At 37.7% G+C, this 23702-nt stretch overlaps 1 protein-coding gene across 1 annotated transcript in view; it reads right to left on the reverse strand.

The window, feature by feature from the left end:
* The window catches only part of abcc2 (ATP-binding cassette, sub-family C (CFTR/MRP), member 2), a 174450-nt gene that overhangs the window by 43582 nt on the left and 107166 nt on the right, over nucleotides 1-23702 (reverse strand). The window contains exons 17-22 of the mRNA XM_028795700.2: nucleotides 15346-15522; nucleotides 13426-13593; nucleotides 10616-10796; nucleotides 5011-5146; nucleotides 4794-4911; nucleotides 4417-4636 (exon numbers count right to left, since the gene is read on the reverse strand). Of these exons, the coding sequence (XP_028651533.1) occupies nucleotides 4417-4636; nucleotides 4794-4911; nucleotides 5011-5146; nucleotides 10616-10796; nucleotides 13426-13593; nucleotides 15346-15522 (1000 nt within the window). The remainder of the gene's footprint in view (nucleotides 1-4416; nucleotides 4637-4793; nucleotides 4912-5010; nucleotides 5147-10615; nucleotides 10797-13425; nucleotides 13594-15345; nucleotides 15523-23702) is intronic.

The raw sequence follows: 23702 nt of genomic DNA on the forward strand, positions 1-23702 counted from the left end.
AGCGGGTTGGAAAATGGATGGATGGATGTATATGTATATATATATATGTAGATATGTATATATGTATATATATGTTTATGTGTGTGTGTGTGTGTATATATGGTTACATAACCTCTTTAACACACTACTTCTCCGCTGCGAAGCGTGGGTATTTTGCTAATAAAAATATAAAATGATCAAAAGGTTATGATCTCTGCTTTGCTTAAACCATGTCACATGCTGGTTCATGATGTCATGGGTGCCATTTTGTACATGAAGCACGTGGTGAGCAGATCCTTACTGACTGAAAGCAGGTGGAAACTCTGCTTGTTATGGTACAGCCAGAATTGCTGCTCTGGCTCAAGAGTACACCTTGAATATTAAATTGTTTTGTTGTTATTTTTTTATTGAGTTTTTATATCCTGTTGTAAATTCTTTTTCATTGAGTTTCATTGTATTGTTTATTAACATAACACATTTTGTGTTATGTTAAGAATATACATAGTGTTATGTACCGTGCTAAGGTAGAGGAAACCATTTTGTTTGGCCAAAGTGTTTTAAAGTTTTTTTTTTTTGCTCTATCTTTATGATATTTGGGAACAAATTGAACTTTTAAAGCCCGTTTGGAGAAGGCACAGGGAGGCCTGCAGGCAGTTTTGAGTTTGGGGCTAAGTGGCTTGGGGATGAGGCCTCTCTAGCAGGTGAAGACCAGAATTAAAAACAGAACTGGCCTTTTATTTGGGTTTTTGGTGGCCTACAATCATTTGGGTTCTTTGTTTGTGGCAGAGAAAACATGACAGGGCTCATTTATAACAAAGTCACAGACGATTCTTTTGGTTAAAGAGTATTCCGGTCCAATCTGATTCAGTTTGATAACTGCGTGCGAAACATTCCATTTAATAATAGGATGGGGGATTATTCTGGTCCTATCTGATTGATGAATCAGGCAAGAAATAGTCCTGCTCTACATGTTTCCATTCTGGTCCTATCTGCTTCTGTTTGATAATTGGGTAAGGAGTATCTCAGTCCAATCTGATTTTATTGGATAATCAGGGCAACAATAATCTGGCAGTGGTCAGGAGTATTAATTTTTCTGGTATTCTTTTCATTTCTTTAAGGTTGTGTATGAGGTAGATTTGTAAAATGAAAAATTCTATGTATGGTTTTAAAGTTGGTTTGCTTATTATATTTGAAAATATACTGCAGGGAGCTGGAACAGGATGGCACAAAATCAAAGCATAGCAGGAAAGAGTCTTAAAAATCAGACCTGTGCAGATTTCTGTGTCAGCCATACATCAAGCAAACTGTTCAAAGCTGGAGCACATCAGAGAGATCTGGACATCCATCACATCCCAAAAATGATAATTACATTGCCAATAAGTACATGTTTGAAATGAAATATTCATTATTAAAAGCATAAGAAAATAGAAGGTGAAAGAAAACAAATTTAAGCTGTGATAGCTCCTGCAAAAATTCTGAACAGTTAAGCTGTTTACTCCATTATAATATTATTATTGTCTATAAAACATATTGTGATAATTTTTGTAGTGAAGGAAGCATGTTGTGGGAAAAAATATGGCACTGCACATTTGCTAAGCATATTTAGAAAGCTGAAAATGCATGCATGTAATCCAGAAAAGAAGCAGACATCACCATATTGGATTGGAAGTTTAGTTTTCCTCTCACATCCCCAAAGACATGCAGAATGGGATAACTATCCATCCATCCATCCATTTTCCAACCCGCTGAATCCGAACACAAGGTCACGGGGGTCTGCTGGAGCCAATCCCAGCCAACACAGGGCACAAGGCAGGAACCAATCCTGGGCAGGGTGCCAACCCACCGCAGGACACACACAAACACACCCACACACCAAGCACACACTAGGGCCAATTTAGAATCGCCAATCCACCTAACCAGCATGTCTTTGGACTGTGGGAGGAAACCGGATCACCCGAAGGAAACCCACGCAGACACGGGGAGAACATGCAAACTCCACGCAGGGAGGGCCCGGGAAGCAAACCCGGGTCCCCAGGTCTCCCAACTGCGAGGCAGCAGCGCTACCCACTGCGCCACCGTGCCGCCCATGGGATAACTAGTTATTCCAAATTGCAGGTATTTATTCATTTGCAGCTCCCTGGAAAGCCAGAGTGTGCTGTTGACAAATGACTCTTCTCTTCCTCTCTCTGCAGACCGGAAGATTGACAACCATGACACCACTGACATCACTTCGGGATTCCGCCCACCTGGACGTGCCTCTTCCTGCCAAGAACCTTTTTTTACTGGAAGCAACGCCATCTTAGCTTGTCTGCTGTGAAGACTTGCATTGTTACTACATTTCTTTTCTGTTTAAAGTGCTCATGTTTCCTTTGAATATACGGGGTTAGCCTTCTAGGTGCTCCTAAAATCCTTAATCTGTATGTGTCCTTTTGTTACTATATATATATATACACTCACCCATACAACATATATACTATTTACATTATACCGTATATATATCACTCTGAAGCAACATATTAAACAATTTATTTTCAAAATCATCTTCCATTCCTGTCCTTGAAACAATTTCTGTTCACAATTAAGCCCAGAGAAACGTTACATTTTGTACAATAGATTGGAACTTTGGTGCTGCAATTTACACATCTTCTCCTGCTTGCTGTTGCAAAGGCTTTAGTTTGTTTTTACTTATTTTTCTTGCATTTCACATCTGGAATAAACTTCAAAAAAGTACATGCATACATTTTCATGTCAGTTTCTACCAGTGCTGGGTTCAATGCCTTTCCTGGCAGTCCTAGGCACAGCGTAGGAAACAGCCCTGAGCAGTGCACACACATAAACCCACAATACACCATTCACAAAGTGTCAAATCAACATAAACAGCACATTTTTGACATGCAAGTTGAAAACCGGCATACTCAAAACAGCAGAATGGGAACAGTGACATTCAATCAAATGTGGGTTGGGGAGGGGGGTTCCCCACGTGAAACTGTGAGCAACAGCTTGATTCAGTGACACTCGATCGAAGAAGGAAAAACTAACTGCTCCAAAAATTAACACAGACAGAATGTGAAACAGAACCCATGACGCTTGAACTGTAGAAGTGCACTCCAACGATGCTTCAGTTATACTAAGCAGTACCCGCAAATCAAGCATAGCATTAAGTCTTTCAGTAAAGGAATCATTCTCAATAGAGTCAAAATTGTAATTTACGGTCTTCATATTCTGTTCTACTAGTGTTCTGTAAATTTTCCAGGACTTCCTCTACAGTATGTTAATTTTTTTAAGAAGATGACAGTTCCCCAGTACAAACCTCAAGTCTTATTACACATCAACCAAAAGAATCCCTTTTCAGTGTTACAAAAACTTTGTGCGCAATGGAGTGTAAAGATGAGCTGCCACACACATGCAACTTATTTCCTACCTTTTATGCACAGATGTGACATGTAATATGAATGACCACTCATAGACATCTTTGCATCTTTGGAATGCTCTGCACCTCAGCTATCCAACTGTAATGAGCCTTTCACTGCATGTGGCTAAACGCAGGTGGAATTTTTGATAAAAGCAGATTTACTCAGTAGTGATGCATTGTTTGCCTCAGCATATATATGTGTGCAAATCACATATTTTACTAATGAAAGAGTGCAGACATAATGGAAACGTATGATTTATTAGAACGAAGACGCCCTTAGGTATGTAAAAATACCCTTATTGTTTTTGATTGATTTGTGGATTTATTGCAAAGTACACAAACAACTTTGAAATATGGCGGTGTCTGTCACATGCATAAGTGGCTACAATTTCTTGTCATTTTTGGTGCAGTATCTTGCATAGTGGAGAAGTTACATTATAATGTGACTTTTTATGATACACAGTTTCTACAGAACACAGCCATGCTGCATCCCTAGGTTGCCTGTAGTCAGAGGGATCACGATAAAGTTAAGTGGTATATGCTCAGTCTGGCATGTCAAATCTGAATATGAGCTAACTTCACAGGCAGATTGTTTTATAGAAAAGGGACCCGATGTTGGCATAATGGTGGACTGTGGATTCTGGACACAAGGAACTTCCATTTTAAATCATATAACCTAATTATCTAATCCAATTTTTACAGTACTGAGTGACACTGGAGCAAATTGCCTTAACTATCTGAACTTTGTTTCTGGAAAGAGTGCATTGTATTGTGATGGTAATCACCAAAAGAGTTCCATTCACTCATCCATGGTTGAGAAAGATTATCAGTGCCAGATATAGCTCTTCCATAACTGGGCAAAAGGCAAAAACAATCACCACAGTAAACTGCAGAGCACCTTAAGAGGCAATACAAAAACATAAAATGACATCTCCAGTGAGGAAATGCTTCCCTGGGTCATTTTGCTATATTGTTACCCTTACATTAAACAAATCCGAAAGTATTATTTGACTAAACAAACATACCTTGAATGATCCCTAGAGCCCCAAAGACCCCCAATCTCATGTCACGTTGAGAGGCAGGATATGTTTCATTGTAATATTTCAAAGAATCGCCAGTCCAGTCACTTAGCCACAGGTTCTGTCCAATGAAAGCCACATTCTGTATAAGATAGGCCAGGCATACAAGGATCGAATAACCCCATCCTATGGCTTGCAAGTACTTTAGATACACTGAAAGCTTCACCTGAAAGGCAATTCATGAAAATAAGTGAAACCAAATGGTGGAATCCAGATGATCAACAAAAAATCTCTTGACATAACAAAACAGGATCATACAAATGGCACCCCACTCCTGCCCAAGATGAATTTCTAAGCAAAAATAGGAAGGGAAGCTGTCCTACCCTCCCGGTTTCCATAGCCTCCTTTTCGATCAGTCGCTGGCCCTTCTGTACAGTCTGGGTTGCCACCATATGGTCAGCTTGGGAAACTTTATTTGGCAAGCTCTTCTTCTGCCTTTTACTATATAATAAAAAAGTGTTTTTTTTTTTAAAAAGGGCTTATTTTGTTTTTTTGTTTTGCAAGATATTAACCTGATTAACCATTCTTTATACTGCCTACCTTCCACGACACATACTCCGCTGCAAACTGTTTTCACGTTTCATGGACACCGTTACTGCATCTTCGGGAGGATCATCTGCTTGAGGCTCCAGACAGTCCTGAAATAGTTCTGTCTCTATGAAGTCTTCTGACATGTCTGTATGGCAAAGGAAGATTGCATTTACTTGATACTTGATGTCTTAGCTTGCATATCTCTTAAACATCTACAGTGCATATTATTGAAACAAATGTCAACTCTCTGCTATTGTGTATGCAGTTGGCAGGCATACAGTAAGTCATTAATCATAATGTGCTCCTGGGATACAAAATTACAGGCATCAAAGAGCACTGCATAGTTGAGGGTGTAACAGGACGGACATCATCATGGCCACAGTCCACACATACAAAATACAAAAAAGGGGTAGAAAATTGAATAGTTATTGAGTCATGCAAGGGAGGGATAATGAAAAGGGACAAAACAAAGGAAAAAGCAAACAGAACATACGCTGTTAGGGGTCCTGAACCACTTTCTACTCACTGGGAAGATTCTCATGTTCCACCAAATACATGTGGATTTCTTTTGGGAATAAAATTTACCAGAGTCAAAACACTAGGATGCAAACCAAGTGGAGATAAAAGAGCTATAATACAAAACCAGCATGTTGAGATCAAGACTATCTAACCACAGTAGTTCACTGAGCAAATCCATATCTTGGACAAAGGGGCTCCTGTGCCGCACTGTAATTTATAAGCATCTGAAAATCTGTCATGTTTATCTGCCCATAGAGGCTTTCAAAAAGGTTAATGTGACACACTCAAAACTTAAGTAAAAATTTCTCCAACCAAGACATAAAATTCAAATGCATATATAAAAACAAAGCCAAATACATGCATCTCATGAATCCAAAAAATAATTCAAGGCCAAAAGACATTTTATAATCTGCCAAAATCTGTCATGATTTATGATTTATATTCCTTTCTTAGAGTCATTAGAGTCTTAAGAGTCGTTCATATCTTTTATAGGGTTTTGTATCTTACACAATAGGTCTTTTTATATATCTTTGATTAACACTAGAATCCCTGAAGCCTATGAAAAAACTCATAGTCCAGGGCCACCTTAAATTCCTTTGCACCGCTCCTCATCAGTGTCATATGTTTTTATTATATTATAGTGATAATAATAGCTGCTCACTACTCAAAAAGTGGAGCACCCGGACTCGAACCCAGAACTATAAGGCAGCAGTTCTTACCTCTGCACCGTCTAAGAATACATATCAATGTTCTGTCGATTGACATTTGAGCTTGGGTTTGTAACTTATTGACTGCAACATGTAAATCAAATGATTTTTTTTCTTTGGTTATATTCTTGAATAAACGTGCATGTGCTTATTTGATATTTGGACTAAAGTCTTCACACATTATACACTTCATGTCATTATTAGTATAACATGGAAAAAGTTTCTGTTTTAGGTATGTGTTCAGCATTTCTTGCCTCGCATATCTTTTCATCCTACACTTACCCAGATCTTTGTAGACACGGAACACACATGAAATGCATGTGTTCCAAATAATAATATATTATTTACCTTATACAACTCCAGGCACCTCACACGCAGATAAAGAGACTTGATCTGGGAGAACTTTTTGCCCAAGTTGAGCTCTGTAGGGGTGGGGTGAGATAGCAGGCTGCTTGCTGCTTGTGCTGATCGACACATTTACGAAACAAAAGTATGTGTTCTTTCACTTGCTTACAGAGCAACATTTACATAATTTCTTTCCTCTTACATTAACATCTAGATGAGTAACATTTGTATTTTTTTGTTTTACTTTTTCGGTTAGCTTACCTTAAGCAAAATAAAAGAAGACCTTACTTTTCAAAAACAACTAGATAATAGTTAATTAGTTTTCCTAAATACTTAAAGGAAAATCAATTAAACTCCATACTAAATAATTAAACAATTAGACATATAAGCCAAAATTTAAAAAGGTAAAGGAATGCAAAAGTCAAGATACAAAAATACTAAATAAGGAAAAGGCCAAGCAATACAAGAATTCCAAACTGACCATAGCTTACACAATGCAACATTTTATTGAAGGGGGTAAAGGGGAGCCAACAACAAGAGAACAAACCCAGTGGTCTAGCTGTTAGTCTGGGGCCTGCATGACCCTCAAATAGCGGGTCAGACTGCTATCCCATTAGCAGCACACCTGCATGAATGTGTGGCCTCACCCCCTGGGGTAAACATAAACAGGGAAAGGCAACAGACAAGCTAAAACAAGATCATTAATAAAAAGAAAATTACAAAATGATTACCCAAAAGTAGCGTATACATAATGAAATACGGTAAATCCTCACTGAGGATTCTGTTCCCATGGATTCACTTATCCAGTATTATAAAAGTCGTCTAATCACACCTATCTGAAGATAACATCCTTGCTGCGAGCTGCAGGACTGGGCAAGGGTGGACATCAAGAGGTTGTATTTGCAGCAGGAAAAACAAAACTCAGACAGGCCTTTAACTCATGAGCATGTGAGATTGAGCAATAGCAGGTCTGTGATACCCTTAGATGTCTGAGGCTGAATGCTCACTACATTGAATGGATCAACATGTGTCCACCTGGAGCTGCAGGGCGTAGGCAAGCCGTTGAACCCTATTCCTGATGGGGAGCAGGGCTTGAAATTGCTCAACATGAACAAGGAATTCCCAGTGTGTGGATCATAATCTTGCACTGATTTAGTCTGTGACCTTTGTCCACACCATTTGTTACTACAGATTGGTGTTTTAGTGTGGTCCTCGGATCAGCCTTGCTGTGGTTGCTCACAGCCCCTGGCAGAGCAGCTAGAAGATGACAGTAAAGGTCCTAACAAGGTCCTAACAATGTTTCTGTAGGTGAAATAGTGGAAGGATTGTTACCAAGCCTCAAGGGGCAAGAGCAGGGGTCCTGTGTGTCTGTCAGACCCCGTCCTCTCACACTGGTCCTACCTCGAGCTGGCATCCCACCTGAACCTAACCGAATGTTTCCCATTTTCAGTATCTACAGTTTCCAAATCAGTTCATTTTTTCAGGAACATAACCCACGTGGATAACAAGAATTGATTACAAATAAATTAAATAATAGAAAAAGGTAATTAAAATGATTACATTAATAGAATCAATTTGCAAAATAAATAAACAGCAATAAACAGAACAAAAGCCATCAAGCTTTGCCATCCTGGTAGTGCCTAATGTCCGCCAACTTCCTTCTAGTCAGACACCCTTTCACATTTACTAATTTTATTCTTTGTGCTTATTGTTATTTTGCTCGCCAACCCCCGTGTGGGCCATATGAACTAGTCATTTCCTGGATCTGCCACGTGTGACAAACCGTGCCGTTCTTTTTGATAAACACGAATATCAACTCTGTCTTTGATATCTCTGTCTTTCGAAACTATTATCGCTAACAATTTGTCACATGTTGGTTTATTATATATGTGAGAATGATCTTTCGGATTCATAAAGAAATCCAAGAAAACTTCTTTGTCCATGTTTTACAGATAAATTTTGTGTAAAGTGTGATACTTTTGGATGTATGGATCTGTATCTATTATTGGCTATAGAATTTCTAATACGTCACATCATTTAACTCTTTCAATTCTTGTTGCATTGCTTTTCCGTGATTATGAATATAAACCTGATCGAATTGTGGTTTCTTTGAAATTAAACTTGCAGTAGCTTTAACTCTTTGAGGGCTGAATATTTTTTCCAAAAAACAGTTTCTGAAAAGCAATGGTTTCACACAGAAATCAACATAAAACGTCTGTTACTGCATGCTGTGGCTGCCAGTTTGCCAAGAATGTGCGGCAGGCTTGCTGCCAGGCTGTATTCGCGCAGCTGGGGCAGCAGCAGCACCGGTCAAAGTCACTGTGCATTGCAATCCAGTTTTTACCTCTTATCATTGTTTAAGTGGCAGTCCTCCTGGCGAACATTGCCGTAGGTGTGTCAGCTACATAAACCTGTTCAGCACCACAATTAGCTGGGGACCAATCAGCTGAAGCTGAAACCTCACATTCATTTTCGATCATTTGTATCAAAATCGGAGTCCGACAAGTCATAGTCCATTTCAGAGATAATAGGCAAAACTTCATCCATGGAGTATTTTGCTTTACGCATTCGCTTTGATCTCTCACCATTATGTCAGTGCCATTGTTGCTCTTGTTTGCACCCTACTACTCACACGAGCGCAGGAAATCTCGGTCAAACCAATGAAGCTAACTTTCCTTCTAGCAACGAGAGTCCAACTAAAACATAACGGTTTTGTCACAGTTTACAGTTGATTACCTCCTTTTGACAAAAGTCGACATCAGCTCTGAAAGAGTTAATTGTCATGGGACCACAGATTCTCATAGCGAATGGTCCTGAATCGTGTAAATCTACGTTCTGCTTATTGAATGATGCGAATGCGAACAGATTATTGTAGATTCAGATATTTTGCCTGTAGTGTTTGTGGATTTCACTTTCATCATATAACAAATCTTTTATTTCTCGTGGATACGCCTCTTCATTGGGAAGAAACACTACCTTTTCCTGATGGCAACAAGAATTAGACAATCTACAAGTCTTCGACTTAAACTTTAAAGCCAATCAATATCTACATACTTCTGTCATATCATCAAAGTCAATATATTCAATCTCTTTTTGCTGTTCCGTTATTTCACCGAGTTAATAATTTCTATTTGTTACCGCTAATGCGATCTTTACTATCAATTTTTTGAGACTTTCGAATTGTGGTACTTTCATAATCTCTAACCTGCATGTGTATTGCGCCAGCGTTTTTGAACCTTTTATGACATTCAACTTTGTCTTCTACTCTGAAAATGTAAAAATTTATAAGAGCTGAGAGCACAGGAACTGTGCCTGACAATAGCATTCACACGAATGAGAGATGATTGGACCGTGGGAGTGGTTAAATCTAATGGCAAAAAGACTTTCTCATGGGACTTGAAATTATCTCTGAGAATATCTCATCTGAGATTTCCTTTTATGATAGAGTTACATTATTTTTGGCTTAACACACTGGTAATCATTACAGCATGGGCTTAATTTGACGCCTGGTCAATATTTGTGCAGAGTCTGCATGTTCTTCCCAAACCCACATTGTCTTGATATGAGGGTGTCTTGTGACAGATTAGAGGAGCCAGTGCCTATCTGTTATATCACAGATAGGTTTATTTCCTGCCTTGTATTTACTTCTGTTTTGCTAATGTTTTTGATAACTTTGATTCATTATTTTTCATGTTTCTGGAGGACTGGCTGCTTTGGAGTGAGGGTATTCCTGGTAGGTCTGTGAAGGTTTCGGCCTGCTAGGGGAGTAGTTTGGAGACCTCACACCTTCTTGGAGCTCAAAATCTTGACACTGTCTTCACCGGATACAGAGTGGAAACCGACTGAGCCTAGATGGAGTATTAGTCTATAGCAAACTCATATAGACTCCTATATTAACTCACTGATTCCCACCAGGCCAGTTTAGAACCACCAAATGGTGTTAAAAATATACAGATATAAAAGTGATGAAACATAAGTTGGTCTGCCACAAGGACTGTGCAAATATGGAAAATACTGAGATGAAGAGGCATAATGTGACACACCTTTTGTTTTCTGCTTTTTCTCATCATTTTTGGCATAGGTGCTGAGGAATTTAGAAAATGCCTTTCCGCTGGCTTTCAGAGCCTGGTAAGAACCAACTTCAGAAACTTCTCCATTCACAAGCACAATGATTTCATCAACCTCGGGTAGAAATTTCACTCCATGGGTCACCAGGATTCGTGTCTGTGATAGAAAGATAACAGTGAGAGGATGGAGAGATTAACTCTGAGATGAGCAGCAGCTTGCTAAGCAGCAACAGAATTACTCACTGCTACAGTACAGTAGACCACCTCCTCCACCTAGCATAACCATCACTTTTAAGATAGTTTTTGAGAATAAATAATTTCAGAATATTACAAAAGATGCATTTATCTTTGAAAAAAAAAGAACTGTTTATCATTATTATTATTATTATTATTATTGTTATTTATATGAAACTAGAAGGATAACTCCCACCAAATATCACCATTTATATTAACCTCCCATCTATCAATTTTTAAACACATTCCAGTTTAGGGAGTAAGCCCATCCCAGAAGCAATCAGGCAACGGGTAAACAGGTGATCAGATGGCTAGCTGAGCAAGCTGAGGAGAAACACGAAACAACAACAAGATTAGGTATGAATTAGTTAAACTTGGTATTGATCTTGTTCTGCTATTTACTGTGACAGCACAAGAATCGTCCCCTCTTAGTACCATACTACGTAGTCCGGTCTTGCTCCTCAGCTAGTACAGTACTACAGTATCTCAAGTACATTGCAACTGACCCTTTGTGTCTCTTGTTTAAATAAGTGGTGTTTGCAAAGATGATTAAGGCTGGGACTGGCTTAGGGTTAGTCAAAGAAGTCATCATCTCTCTCTCTCTCTCTCTCATTAAGTGCACAAATTTTGTGAAGGAGGACAATAGTCAGTCTCAGAAAGTGTAAATAAAATGCTACTGCACAGCTGCTTTTACAATAATGCTGGCACACATAAAAGCAACATGAACATGTCTTTGTATTGGCTAAAAGCAATTCATTACTAATTGGTTGTTCATCAAACATATTATCATTTTGTAAAGTTCTAATTTATATTCAAAAAAAGGACTTAAGACAATAAATCCTAAAACCCAATTATACCTACAGCCAGCTGAAGAGGAAGAGGAGAATCTGTTGAGTTGGAAAACTGATAAATCATTCTGTCCTATCATGTCCTGAGAAACAATTCTCTTATTGACTACAGGCTGGACTCTAGACATCCAAATTGCAGGTAGCCTAGACAACTGCATTGTGTTGGAAGTGGTAGTAGTGTTAGTGGTATTGTTACACAACCTTCCTTGACCACGAATACATCTCACATGTGAGTAGCACCTTCATATTTCTTTTACATTTCAATGCAAAATATTTAAACCTGCACTGTGGGTTAGTTATTAGCACTTCCCCGATTCTTACTTTGTGCCTAATGCTTCCGGGATAGTTTCCATCTTCTTGTACCCATGAACTGAATTGAACAGGTATGGCTAGATAAGGCTAGATAAGGAATCCATATGGGTGGGCACATCTTGGTGTCTGCCCACCTTCTACAAATCCACTTAAACTCAGTAACATCTTCTCACAAGGACACCAACTGACAAGATAACTGGATATTCAAACTTCAGACTGTTCACACATTAGGTCTTAATGAAGTTAATGACTTAATGTGTTTCTTATGATCTAACAGCGTAACAACACTCCATTACATTATCCTTTTCTGCTCATTTCCGCTACATCAAGTCCTGTACCAGATATGCATTTGTTAGATGAGCAGTCACAGGTGTATACTCTACACTTAACACTCTAATCGTGGTGTTCTCTTTTTTTGGATAATATAGTTTACACTTACATTCATATTTTTATTTTCTTTATTTTTTTTTTACTCTTAAACCTTGATAATAGTGCATTGAAGTCCTTTTATCATGCATTATGGGTTGTTACTATTACCTTCATTTTCTTTAAACTTTCTCCATATTTTTGTATTTGTACAGAAACATTTCATTTTGTTTAATTTTGTTGTTTTACAACCACAGTTATCAGTTTCTTCTGACGGCCATTATTTACTCTTTATTTGGATACTGGTGTAAGTGACAACAACAACATTTATTCCAATAGCACACTATCATACAAAGAAAGTAGCTCAAAGTGCTTTACAAGATGTCAAAGAAAAAGTTGCAAGAAAAGGAAAAAACAAATAAATTGGATTAGGTAAGAATATTAATGAATAAATAGATAAATAAATCCATACAATTTTATAAAACATAGGTATATATTAAGTAGAAGCGTAGCATCCTTTTACAGTATGCAGTATCATACATAATGTAAGTCTCTAAAGAGGAGTTCGGTGATAAAGTCTGATGGCCAAGAGGATAGAAGTAGGTCCCTTTGTTTAATCTCTAATAATTGCATATTCTAGTTCTTTCCCTTGTTTTCATATACAACTGTATTTTTCATCCATTAATTAAATAATGGCCCTGAAGAAGTCTTCTTCTACTCGAAACACGTTGGCCGGAATCATCATTGCCCAAGCTAAATAAATTACAACAGGACTTTAACTGTAACTCATGACACACACCCTCTTGAGTTTTTGTCTAGGTTTTGTGTAAACACTCGTATTGTTCAAAGTTCCCATGGATATTTCAATAATTCTAACATTGTACATTTCTTTGTGTTAGATATTTTGCTTTATAATACTAATGTTGATAACATTGTTTCTAAATAATTTTCTTGTAATAACGTAAATAAACTCTTTTATTAACTTTATCTTGTTTTTCTGCTTATCCATCAATTTATAAAACTTACCTTGTTTGCCAGGAGCCCTTTGGGTCCAATCACCTTTTCAAAAAGATGCTTTCCAACATGTGCATCCACAGCTGACAGGGGGTCATCCAGGATATAAAGGTCCGCGTTGCTGTACACAGCCCTCGCCAGGCTAACCCGCTGCTTCTGACCCCCACTCAAGTTAATCCCCTGGTGAAAAACATTGAGTCAGCATTGAGGAAGCACACAGGGGTGTGAACTGGAAGTTTGGAGTGTCATTTTATGCTACATGCTGTGCCTAATAGGATGTGATGTCAACCTGTCATATGCAACTGATTTTAAACCATAACTCTCTTTTGATTCATTATGCAGCCCTGAGCTTGTTACTACGTCCCGAATGCAAAACCCTACAAGTCAACAACTGTATTGCACACTGATCTTGTAAGTCACCTTGGGTAAAAAAGTCAGCCAAATATTCTAAAAATAATTCAGACATGCTCAATTTGTTGCAGACCCATTTCTGCTAACTAGGAAAATTTAAAAAGTTTCAGTTAAGCCAATTGCTATTTTTTGAACTGAAGTGTTTTGCTGCTAGCATTAAAATCTCTAACAAAGTGAGGTAATAAATAAAAAGATTTCTTTCCATAATGCAATGAAATCGAGCTACTGTACTGTACTTTTTACAGTTAGATCAGTCATAAAAGTTAGTGACTTGTATGACATTACTCTGTACCCACATGGCATGAATTTAACATGCAGCCACATTGTTTACACTTTAACACTAGAATCTCTGAAGCCTATGAAAAAAGGCATAATGCCAGGCCACCTTAAATTCCTTTGCACATCTCTATCAGTGTCTTTTGTTTTGCAAAAGTGTGAATCAGCACAAGTAGCCAACTATCCCATTCCTCCAACCGACGGAGCTGAAGTAAGACGCAAAATTCTCAGAGCTCAAGTCAGTTTATTTGGGTGTGAAGCGCCTTGAGTTGTATAGGATAAATAATATAATATTATTTGGAATACATACATTTCATGTGTGTTCCATTGCTACAATAATCTGGATAAACGTAGGATGACAAAAAATGTGAGAAAAGAAATGCTGCACAGATAATTAAAACAGAATTTTTTTTCATGTATAATCGATACAATGTTGATGTGAAATGCAAAATATGTGAAGACTGAAGTTCAAATATCAAATAAATACTTTCACAAAAGGTATGAAAAACAAGTGCCCCTTTATTCAAGAATATAACCAAAGAAAAAGAAATTATTCAATTTACATGCTGCTGTCAATATGTAAAAACCAGAGTCCATTTATCAATCACATGGCTTTTTTTGGTTATATTCTTGAATAAAGGAGCACTAGTTTTGTTATACCTTTTGTGAAAGTGTTTATTTAATATTTGATCTTCAGTCTTCACACATTATACATTTCACATCAACATTTCATCGATTATACATAAAAAAGTTTCTGTTTTAGTTATGTCTTCAACTTTTTCTGCCTCGCATTTCCTGTCATCCTACATTTATCCAGACTGTTGCAGACACGGAACACACATGAAATGTATGTATTCCAAATAACGATATATTATTTACCCTATACAATTCCAGGCACCTCACACCCAGATAAATAGACTTGAGCTGGGAGAACTTCAACTGTGTCGGTGGGGGATGAGATAGCAGGCTGCTTGCTGCTTGTGCTGATTGACACATTTGCAAAACAAAAACTCTTGACTTTTTTCGTAGGCTTCAGGGATTCTAGTGTTAATGCTTTAGCTACTAATGCTTAGTGCTGCAGATATGCAAGTGTGGCTGAAAAAATCTGTACCACACTCAGTCACTCAGGAATATAAAGTAAAAGAATAGGTACACAGGACATTTGACAGACTTGGGTTACTAAAAAGAAAATTAATCTAAAATCAAAGCACTGGTTAGTTGCACAGATGAGCACACAGTCCTAACCTTCTCTCCGATTTCTGTGAGGTCTCTCCCTGGAAGAAGAGGCATGTCTGGCAGCAGAGCACAGGCCTCCAGGACTGTCTGGTAACGACTCATTTTCAGATCTGAGCCAAACAGGATGTTGTCTCGCAGGGTGGCATTCTGAATCCAGGCTTGCTGAGGAACATAGGCCACAGAGCCCTGTTAATAAACATCAATAATCAATGAGTCAAAATAATCGTGAAAATACAGCATGTGGATTGTAGTGATCTTTGGGTTTTTTAAAACTCTTTTAATGGACTTATCATTAGGTAGTCCGTATTTATTTTATACATATTTTTGGCATTTATTCACAGTTCACTCAGTTTGAAATTTGAAATGAACCTGTATGAGTGGAAGTATAGCTGTGTGCAATGGCCCAGCGTCCTGTCTGGGGATGTTTCATGTCTTGTGTCCAGTGCTTCCAGGATTAGACTGCTGCATTCTACAATGTTGATTCAGATTAAGTAGGCTTTACAATGTTATACCACATTTGGTTCAAATCAAATTGCATATAACAAGTACACAGCACGACTCATAGTGCTTCTACAAGTGGAGGCAGCCTTAGTTAAAGTGAGCTGCTCAAGTTGATGTAGTTAGTCAGTGGTTTTGAAGCCAGCAACCCTGAGCTTTTAATTTTGTTTGTCTTAATGTTTATATTGTATTTATCATCATCATACTGTGGTGTGCAAGAGAGTTTATGCATGTGTTGTGATCTGATTTTCTTTGCATTTTCTTGCTTGTCATGTGGGATTTTGTGCTTAACTATTAGTTTGTGTTAGTATATTTCAATTGCTATTCTTACAAGGCAACATTATTTTGCTTTAATAGCAGAGATTTTGTGTTGATCTTTGCATGGCCATGACTATATTGTTTACTGATGCAGTGCCAGTTGCCGTTCTTGTGACATGGAACTCATATGATGTTTTTTATGTCTTTATTCATACACAGTACTATGTAAGATGGTGGCTCACATCCCAGTCAACTTAGCTTTGGTTCATGTTACACAGCTGAGTCTGTCTTGGTGGTAGGTAATAGTAATTAACTCAAGACCTTTTTAGATTTTTTTTTTAAATTTGATTTTTTTGTGGTGGATTTTGAGTTTTGTTGGTTCCTTTTTTTCTGACAGCATTGTAAGATTGATTCCTTCAGAACTTCTAACTCTAGCCTGTTTTCAAAGATATCTTGCCTTTAATCCACAGCTCATTCCCTTTGGTCTTTTTGGTTTTGTCCTTGTTTATAGGGGTCTGAATTCCTTCACTTACCCACAGCTGGTTAATGTTGCTCAGGCTGCAAACCCAAATTCAGTCCTTGGTGGACCTAATAGCTTAACTATTAATTAAAGTGTGATTATTTAGTGGAAAGTTTGTTTTCTCACAAGTGGTTATGTCCTAGCAGTTCTAGCTTACTTTTTGCACTCCAGTGTAGTTATTTAGGCAATGTGTGTTTCTGGATCCACCTTTTGGATTTAATGTCTCTTATCATCTTCTATTTCTCCTGTTTGACCTTTAATTACTTGGTTTTAATGTCTTTTCCTGTGTTGTTTTGAATCTATCTCAAAGCGCTCTTCCGGTCAACTTAATCTTGCTAAAGTAGTTTCATCCCTTTGCTTACAATTAATTTAGTTACTAAACTGGTCTCTTTAAGTGCTTTCAATTAAAGTCAGGGTTCTTGTTTAATTTAGACCCTCATGAAGTGTTGATCTCAGATGGACATATTTGGTCCAATTCAAGCATGACACTCAGAGATCCAGTGAAATGTGAATGCATTTACTTTTTAAATTTCTGCTATTTAGAAAACTAGACATGCCTACACTTGATAAAACGGCTTTACATTAAATTGGTATTGTAGACTTGGAGTGCTTCACAGTTGTCTTCTCAGTTGTCTCTGCAGTTAGGCACATTAAGAACACTTATCAAAAAATGTCTGTAAGACCAAAGATAAAGAAAGCATTGTAGTGAAGTGTGCAGAATCCTACACAGCACTTTGATTGTTATTTACGACTTACTAATCAATCCATCTGTCCTCTATTTTATAATACCTAATTAGGGAGAGTGGGACAACAGATACTTGGAATAGCTAACATTCCGACTTCAGGAGCTCTGTAAGGTCTGACTGCTGGTGCATTGAACTGGCTGGAGTGGTCATGGTATATCAAACGAGTCAGGACGGTAGCAGTAGACATCTGACACATTAAAAATTATGAAAAAATCCATGTTGAAGAAGCATTAAGGAGAGGGTTGTAATGAATACTATTTATGGATTTTCTGATTTTTGTTCCACTTTTGCTATTTCAGGGAGATGTAGAATAAGGGCAAGCAATTACGCTGTTCATTTGATTTGATACATACTAGCTAAACATAGGAGAGTTGTGGTGGTGCAGTGGCTTGCACTACAACATCTTAGATACACAGACTTCAGGATTAGATCCTCATCCTGTTACTGTGGGGTGTGCAAGAGAGTTTTCTCCTATTAATCTTCTTACACCCCAGAAACAATCAATATAGGTTCATTGAACTTTCTAAAATGACATAGTACTGTTGCGCATAAGATTCAATGGATTAGTGTCCCACCCAAGGTTGATGTCTGCCTTGAACCCAGAGGTGGAAAGAGTACTAAAAATTTTGTCCAAGAAGAAGTATTGATACAATGGCAAAAATTTACTTTGGTTAAAGTATCTGAAATTTAAATTACTCAAGTAAAAGTAAAAAATCAACCCTATGAAAAAATTACTCAAGTACAAGAACAATTTAGTTTCTTAAAAAAAAAAACAACTTAAATTAGTGAATTTCCTCAAATATATATATGCTGGTTTGGAAAGCATAAGCAGAAAATACATTTTAATATAAAAGATAGTTTTCCCTTTTTTGAATATATAATTTGTAGTAAGTAGCAATGCACTTTAAAAATGCAGCCAAGTAGAATTGTTACTATACAAATATGTTTTTTAAAGAATAAAAGTATTTACATTTAAAAATACTTTAAAAGTACAATTCCCTATATAGTCTACTCAAGCACAATACCGGTAACAAATGTAAATGTAACGTGTTACTTTCCACCACTACTTGCACTTGATGCTGTAAAAGTACAGCAGCCTACAGCTGTCAGGGTTCATGTAATTTTGCTGTTTTATTTTTATTTGATTCAATTCATTTTAGGGATTTTTGGGGATGTCTCCACTGGTTCCATTGAGTGTTACTGCTGTTGCAACTCTGCGCATTGTTAGGGTGCATTGTGTATCTGTAGCATATATGTGTGCTTACACATAACATTACAGTGAACATCTTAGCACTGTAAGCTATAAGGGAGCACTCCTATCAAAACCTGCTAAAAGAGGGCTTTCTGACGTCAAGACCCCAAGTTTGTGATCAGCCTCTCTGGTGAGGATGTGAAACGGAGAGCACCTGGAGCTGATTACTAAACTTATAACCAGAAGATGGAAAACTAGTGATCGAATGGTAAGTAAAGTATCAAAGTCTAATAAACAATGCCAGGGCATTAATAACACACTATAAAAAGGATTTGGAGTTTATCACGAAGGTAGGACACTCTGCTAGGAGAGTATGCCGTCATCTATTGTAGTCCCAGGGGTGATGGCGTCATAAACAGTGTGACACCAGTCCCATGATGGCAACAGTGATGGCAACCACGGCAGTGCTCAGAAAAAAACAATTAAAAAGTTGTTAATAATAAAAATCCATGCAAAAACAAGCCCATTTCATAACAGTAAAAACTCACTTAAAACTCATACTAGGTTTAGTTATGCCACCCATGACTTAGAGTTGTCCTGAACCAGGATGGTGCTGTGATTTAATCTCACAAGTTGCCAAGGTGGTGTGAGGTTTTCAAAAACATTCCGGGAAAGTAGGCCAGAATCCCACCAGCCTTTCCAGAGTGGCTGGCTTCAGACTGCACCGGACAAAATGTGGTTCATTCACTAAGTTCAAAAATATATTCTGTAATGTCCCAAAACACACTCAAAATAGATAGATAGATAGATAGATAGATAGATAGATAGATAGATAGATAGATAGATAGATAGATAGATAGATAGATAGATAGATAGATAGATACTTTATTAATCCCAAGGGGAAATTCACAAATGCCCCACAAAGAAGAGAATCATCCCTGGCTTGTATAGAACAAGACCTCTTTATTAAAGAGGATTTATTGAATGAAAAGATAAAAATATGACGAAGGGTAAAAAAAGTGCAAATATTATAAAAAGCACAATCTGTAAGGGGATTCGAAATACAGAGTAGGAAGATCAAAAGACAGTAATCAGAGTCCAAAAGAAGAGCAAAATACTTACAATAGATACCAAACACCAGGGTGCATTCAAATGAAGCATATTGGATATCAATTCCCAGCCTGCCTTGATAGGGCGCGGGGGGGGGAGTGGGGGTGGTTCCTTACCTGTGATGGATGGGTAGCCCTGCCTGTTGTGGACCCACCCATAAAATACAATGAACAATAATTTAAAAATTGAAGAAAAAAATAATAACAAAAGGAAACACTTTAAATATGAGCCAGGGGAGGAACCCTGAGGAATGTTTAATGGAGGATCTTTTTGAGTTCTAGAAAAAAAAAACAGGAAAGGACAGTGAAAGTGGAGTGGCGGCAGTGGTGGAGGTTAAGGTCACACTAGAGCATTAGAACAAGTCTAGTTTTGAAAATTCCTAAAGTCTTACTGTCTACCAGGCTACTTGGTAGCTTATTTCAAGGGTCTCACTGACAATATTAAACATCAAATTCTATTCTTCCATGAATCAGGGTCATATTGTTTAAAGAGAGAAAAGTATATTTGAATCAATTTACTTTATATCCAGCTAGAATCTCAAAAGATCTGAAAAGACCAAGAACATGTGAGAGATCAGACAGGGCATCACATACTGTATTTTCAGCATTCAGTGAAATATTGTAGTGAATATAGGGCTATGGCCTTATAATGGCTTTAAGTTTTATAAAGGAGGCCCCTGGACATTTAACATAGAGGCGCCCTCACAGCAAAGCCAGGTTACTTAAAGAGGATTTAATATCAAAAAGAGATGCATTAGAGTTACCTGCACAAAGCTCAGAACAGAACTCCATGAAACATTTATTTATTTCAGATCGGTAGTGAAAAGTCATGACTTTGTTGAATTAATAGTGAAAGAATGTGATTGCTGAAGCCTCAATGCTCAGTAAAATAAAGATGCAGAAAGGCCCTCTGTAAATCAAAACCATAGAAAAAAATGATATGAGCTCAGATGAAAAAATTACAAAGCTCAGAAAAAAACGAATAAAATGTCAGTATCATAACAGAAGGGAGAAAAGCATTCCTGACACAGAAAGCCAGAGGAGGACAAATAAAAATAAAATACAGTCTGGAATGAGACAAATGACAAGGAGAAATGATGAAATATAGACCCGTCTAAAAGAGCCCACTAAATTTCACTCAGATGCAAGTTTGCAGAATGAGTGGGTGGAATGGGGAGTGTGTTGATGGGCAGGGATAACAAATCTATATAACAGGTGTTCCATGTAGGTGTTGGCATGGATTACAAGAATTATTTTAAAATCTTTAAGACAGAGGATGTGGTTGGTCACATAGGAGAGAAATAAACGCTGATATGGAATTAAGCATAGGATGAACACAGAGCAAGTTTTCTTTGATTAACATACAGTATAGCAATCTCTGCCTTCAGAGTCAAAGCTGAGGACATTTAAATGAAGGTAACAGTGCCTACACTGTACATTCACCATTTCATTTTAGAAGCAGAAACAACCACAGAATTTATCAGGTAACTTGGTTCTTGAAAAAATACAAGATATTTTCTTGCACCATGAACAATGTAGCACATTAGTCCTTTTGATATTTGAACCAAGACACCTAACACTCCCCTGATTCAACTGTTAAATTATCCATAGCAAAGCCCAACCCTTCCATTTAGCGATTCCACTGCTGGCACGTATCTCTGCAAGGAACGAGACAACATTGGATAGGGTCGCCAGTTCATCTCAGTTACACACACAATTACAAACAACAGTGAATTTAAATGATGCATTATTAAGATGTGGAGGAAAAACTGATGTCCTCAATGTGAAAGACACAGCAGATGTCACGGGCTCAAAGCAAAGTGTTCTAGAACTTTAAGGCAGCAGATTACATGTATTATGATTCTGGTATTTTAGCACTGCATTTTTCTACTTTTCTTGCAATTTTTTTGCCATTTTCAAAATCTGATCAATTTTTATTTATTTATTTAAGAATTGTCATACTGCTGTAGTGTTTTTCTCTCGAGCCACTGTCTTGGTTGTTTTTTGGATCAGAGGCCATGTTGCTGTTAGCAGTATTGTCCAATTGCTACCATGTGATGCTTAGAAGTAGCACAGTGTGAGTCGTCACCCAATATTCTGGATTTAACAACAAGCCCTTTCGTAGTGTTCACTAGTGCAAAATCTACTTTGGGAGTCAGGGCTGTTTGTGCCTCATTGACTACAAGTTTGCTTTGCGTTTTGTTTTTTCAGTCCCTTTTCATTTTTTGACTCACTTTTTGTACTTTTCACCCCAGGTTGCCTAAGTTCTCCTGATCTTCTTCTTCTTATTTTTTTACTGCCATATCTACAGTGGCAGAACAATATGACTGCAATGAAATGCCACCCTATATACTATATATTCCTGTAAGACATATTTACAATTGCTACTTATATATTAATATACTTCAAAGATCTTCAGTAATGTATTATTATTCAGAATGGACCTAGGCATTCGCTCCCCTTCCTAATAAATTTTTTGATTCCATACTGTATAATAGCAATACATCCCATGGTTTGCACTTCACAAGAAAAGTGAGCTTCAAACATGTTAGCAAGTAGAGATCCGGAGATTTCATTTTACAAAAACAAGATATCAATTGTGAGAAATAATGATTACTTTGATAGCCAGATATCTTTTTATAAAGTTCTACTTTATATCTGTGATGTCTGTAGTACTAGGGTGTTGTACCTTGTTAGCCATTATGAATGTAGTGAGAAGTCAAGCAAAATGACACCTTTTATTGGCTAACTAAAAAGATTACAATATGCAAGCTTTCAAGGCAACTCAGGCCCCTTCTTCAGGCAAGATGTGATCATGCATATTGTAATCGTTTTAGTTAGCCAATATCTGTGATGTCTAATTTCTATATGCAATACCAATGAGTTTATTTAATATGCTTATGTCTGGATATAAATGTTTTTGATTCTTTCCATGTCACAGATTAAATCTTCAGTACCACTTGAATTTAAGGTATGTTGGATTCAGAAAGTATTCAGACCCCTTCCCTTTTTCATATTTTGGTATGCTGCAGCCTTGTTCTAAAAACATTAAATTATTTTTTCCCTCATTAAACAACACTCAGTACCACCAGAGTGATAAAGTTAAAACTGGATTTTAGAAAGTTTTGCAAATTTATTACAAGTAAAAAACAGAAATATGACAATTCAGACCCTTTTCTCAGTACTTTGTTAAAGCTCCTTAGGCAGCGATTACAGCAGTGTGTCTTTATGGGTTTGACGTGACAAGCTTCACACACCCGGATTTGGGGGTCTCTGCTGGTCCTCTCAAGCTATTTTCAGGTCTCTCCAGAGATGCTCAATTGGGTTCAAAAGTGGGCTCTGGCTGAACAACTCAAGGAGATTACCAGAGTTATCCCTAAGCCACTCTTGTGTGGTCATTGTCGTGCTTGAGGGTGAACCTTTGGCCCAGTCTGAGGTTTAGAGTGCTCTAAAGCAGGATTTCATTATACAGTAGATATTTCTATACTTTGCTCTGTTCAGCTCGTAGTCCCTGCCATGGATAAACACCCGCACAGCATGATGCTGCCACCACCATACTTCACTGCTGGAATGATAATGGTTTGCCAGGATATTTCACTAATCTTGGTTTCATCAGACCTGAGAATCTTGTTTTTCTCTGTCCGAGAATCCTTTAGATGACTTTCTGCAAACTCCAAGCAGGCTTCCATGTTTCTTTCACTTTGGAGAAGTTTCTGTTTGGCCACTCTGTCATAAAGTCCAGATTGGTGGACTGTTGCAGTGAGGGTTATCCTTTTGGAAGCTTTTCCCAACTCCACACAGATTCTCTGGAGTTCCACACAGGTTCTCTGGGTTCTTGGTCACCTCTCTTACCAAGGCCCTTCTCCCATGATTGCTTAGTTTAGCCAGGTGACCTTCTCTAAGGAACAATTGTGGTTGTTCCAAACTTTGTTTATTTAAGAATTATGGAGGCCACTGTGCTCATGGAAATTTTCATTGCTGCAGGATTTTTTTGCAGCTTTTCACAGATATCTGGGCCTTGCCACAATCCTGTCTCTAAGCTC

Source organism: Erpetoichthys calabaricus, chromosome 2 (genome assembly GCF_900747795.2).
Source record: "Erpetoichthys calabaricus chromosome 2, fErpCal1.3, whole genome shotgun sequence".
Classification (NCBI taxonomy): domain Eukaryota; kingdom Metazoa; phylum Chordata; class Cladistia; order Polypteriformes; family Polypteridae; genus Erpetoichthys; species Erpetoichthys calabaricus.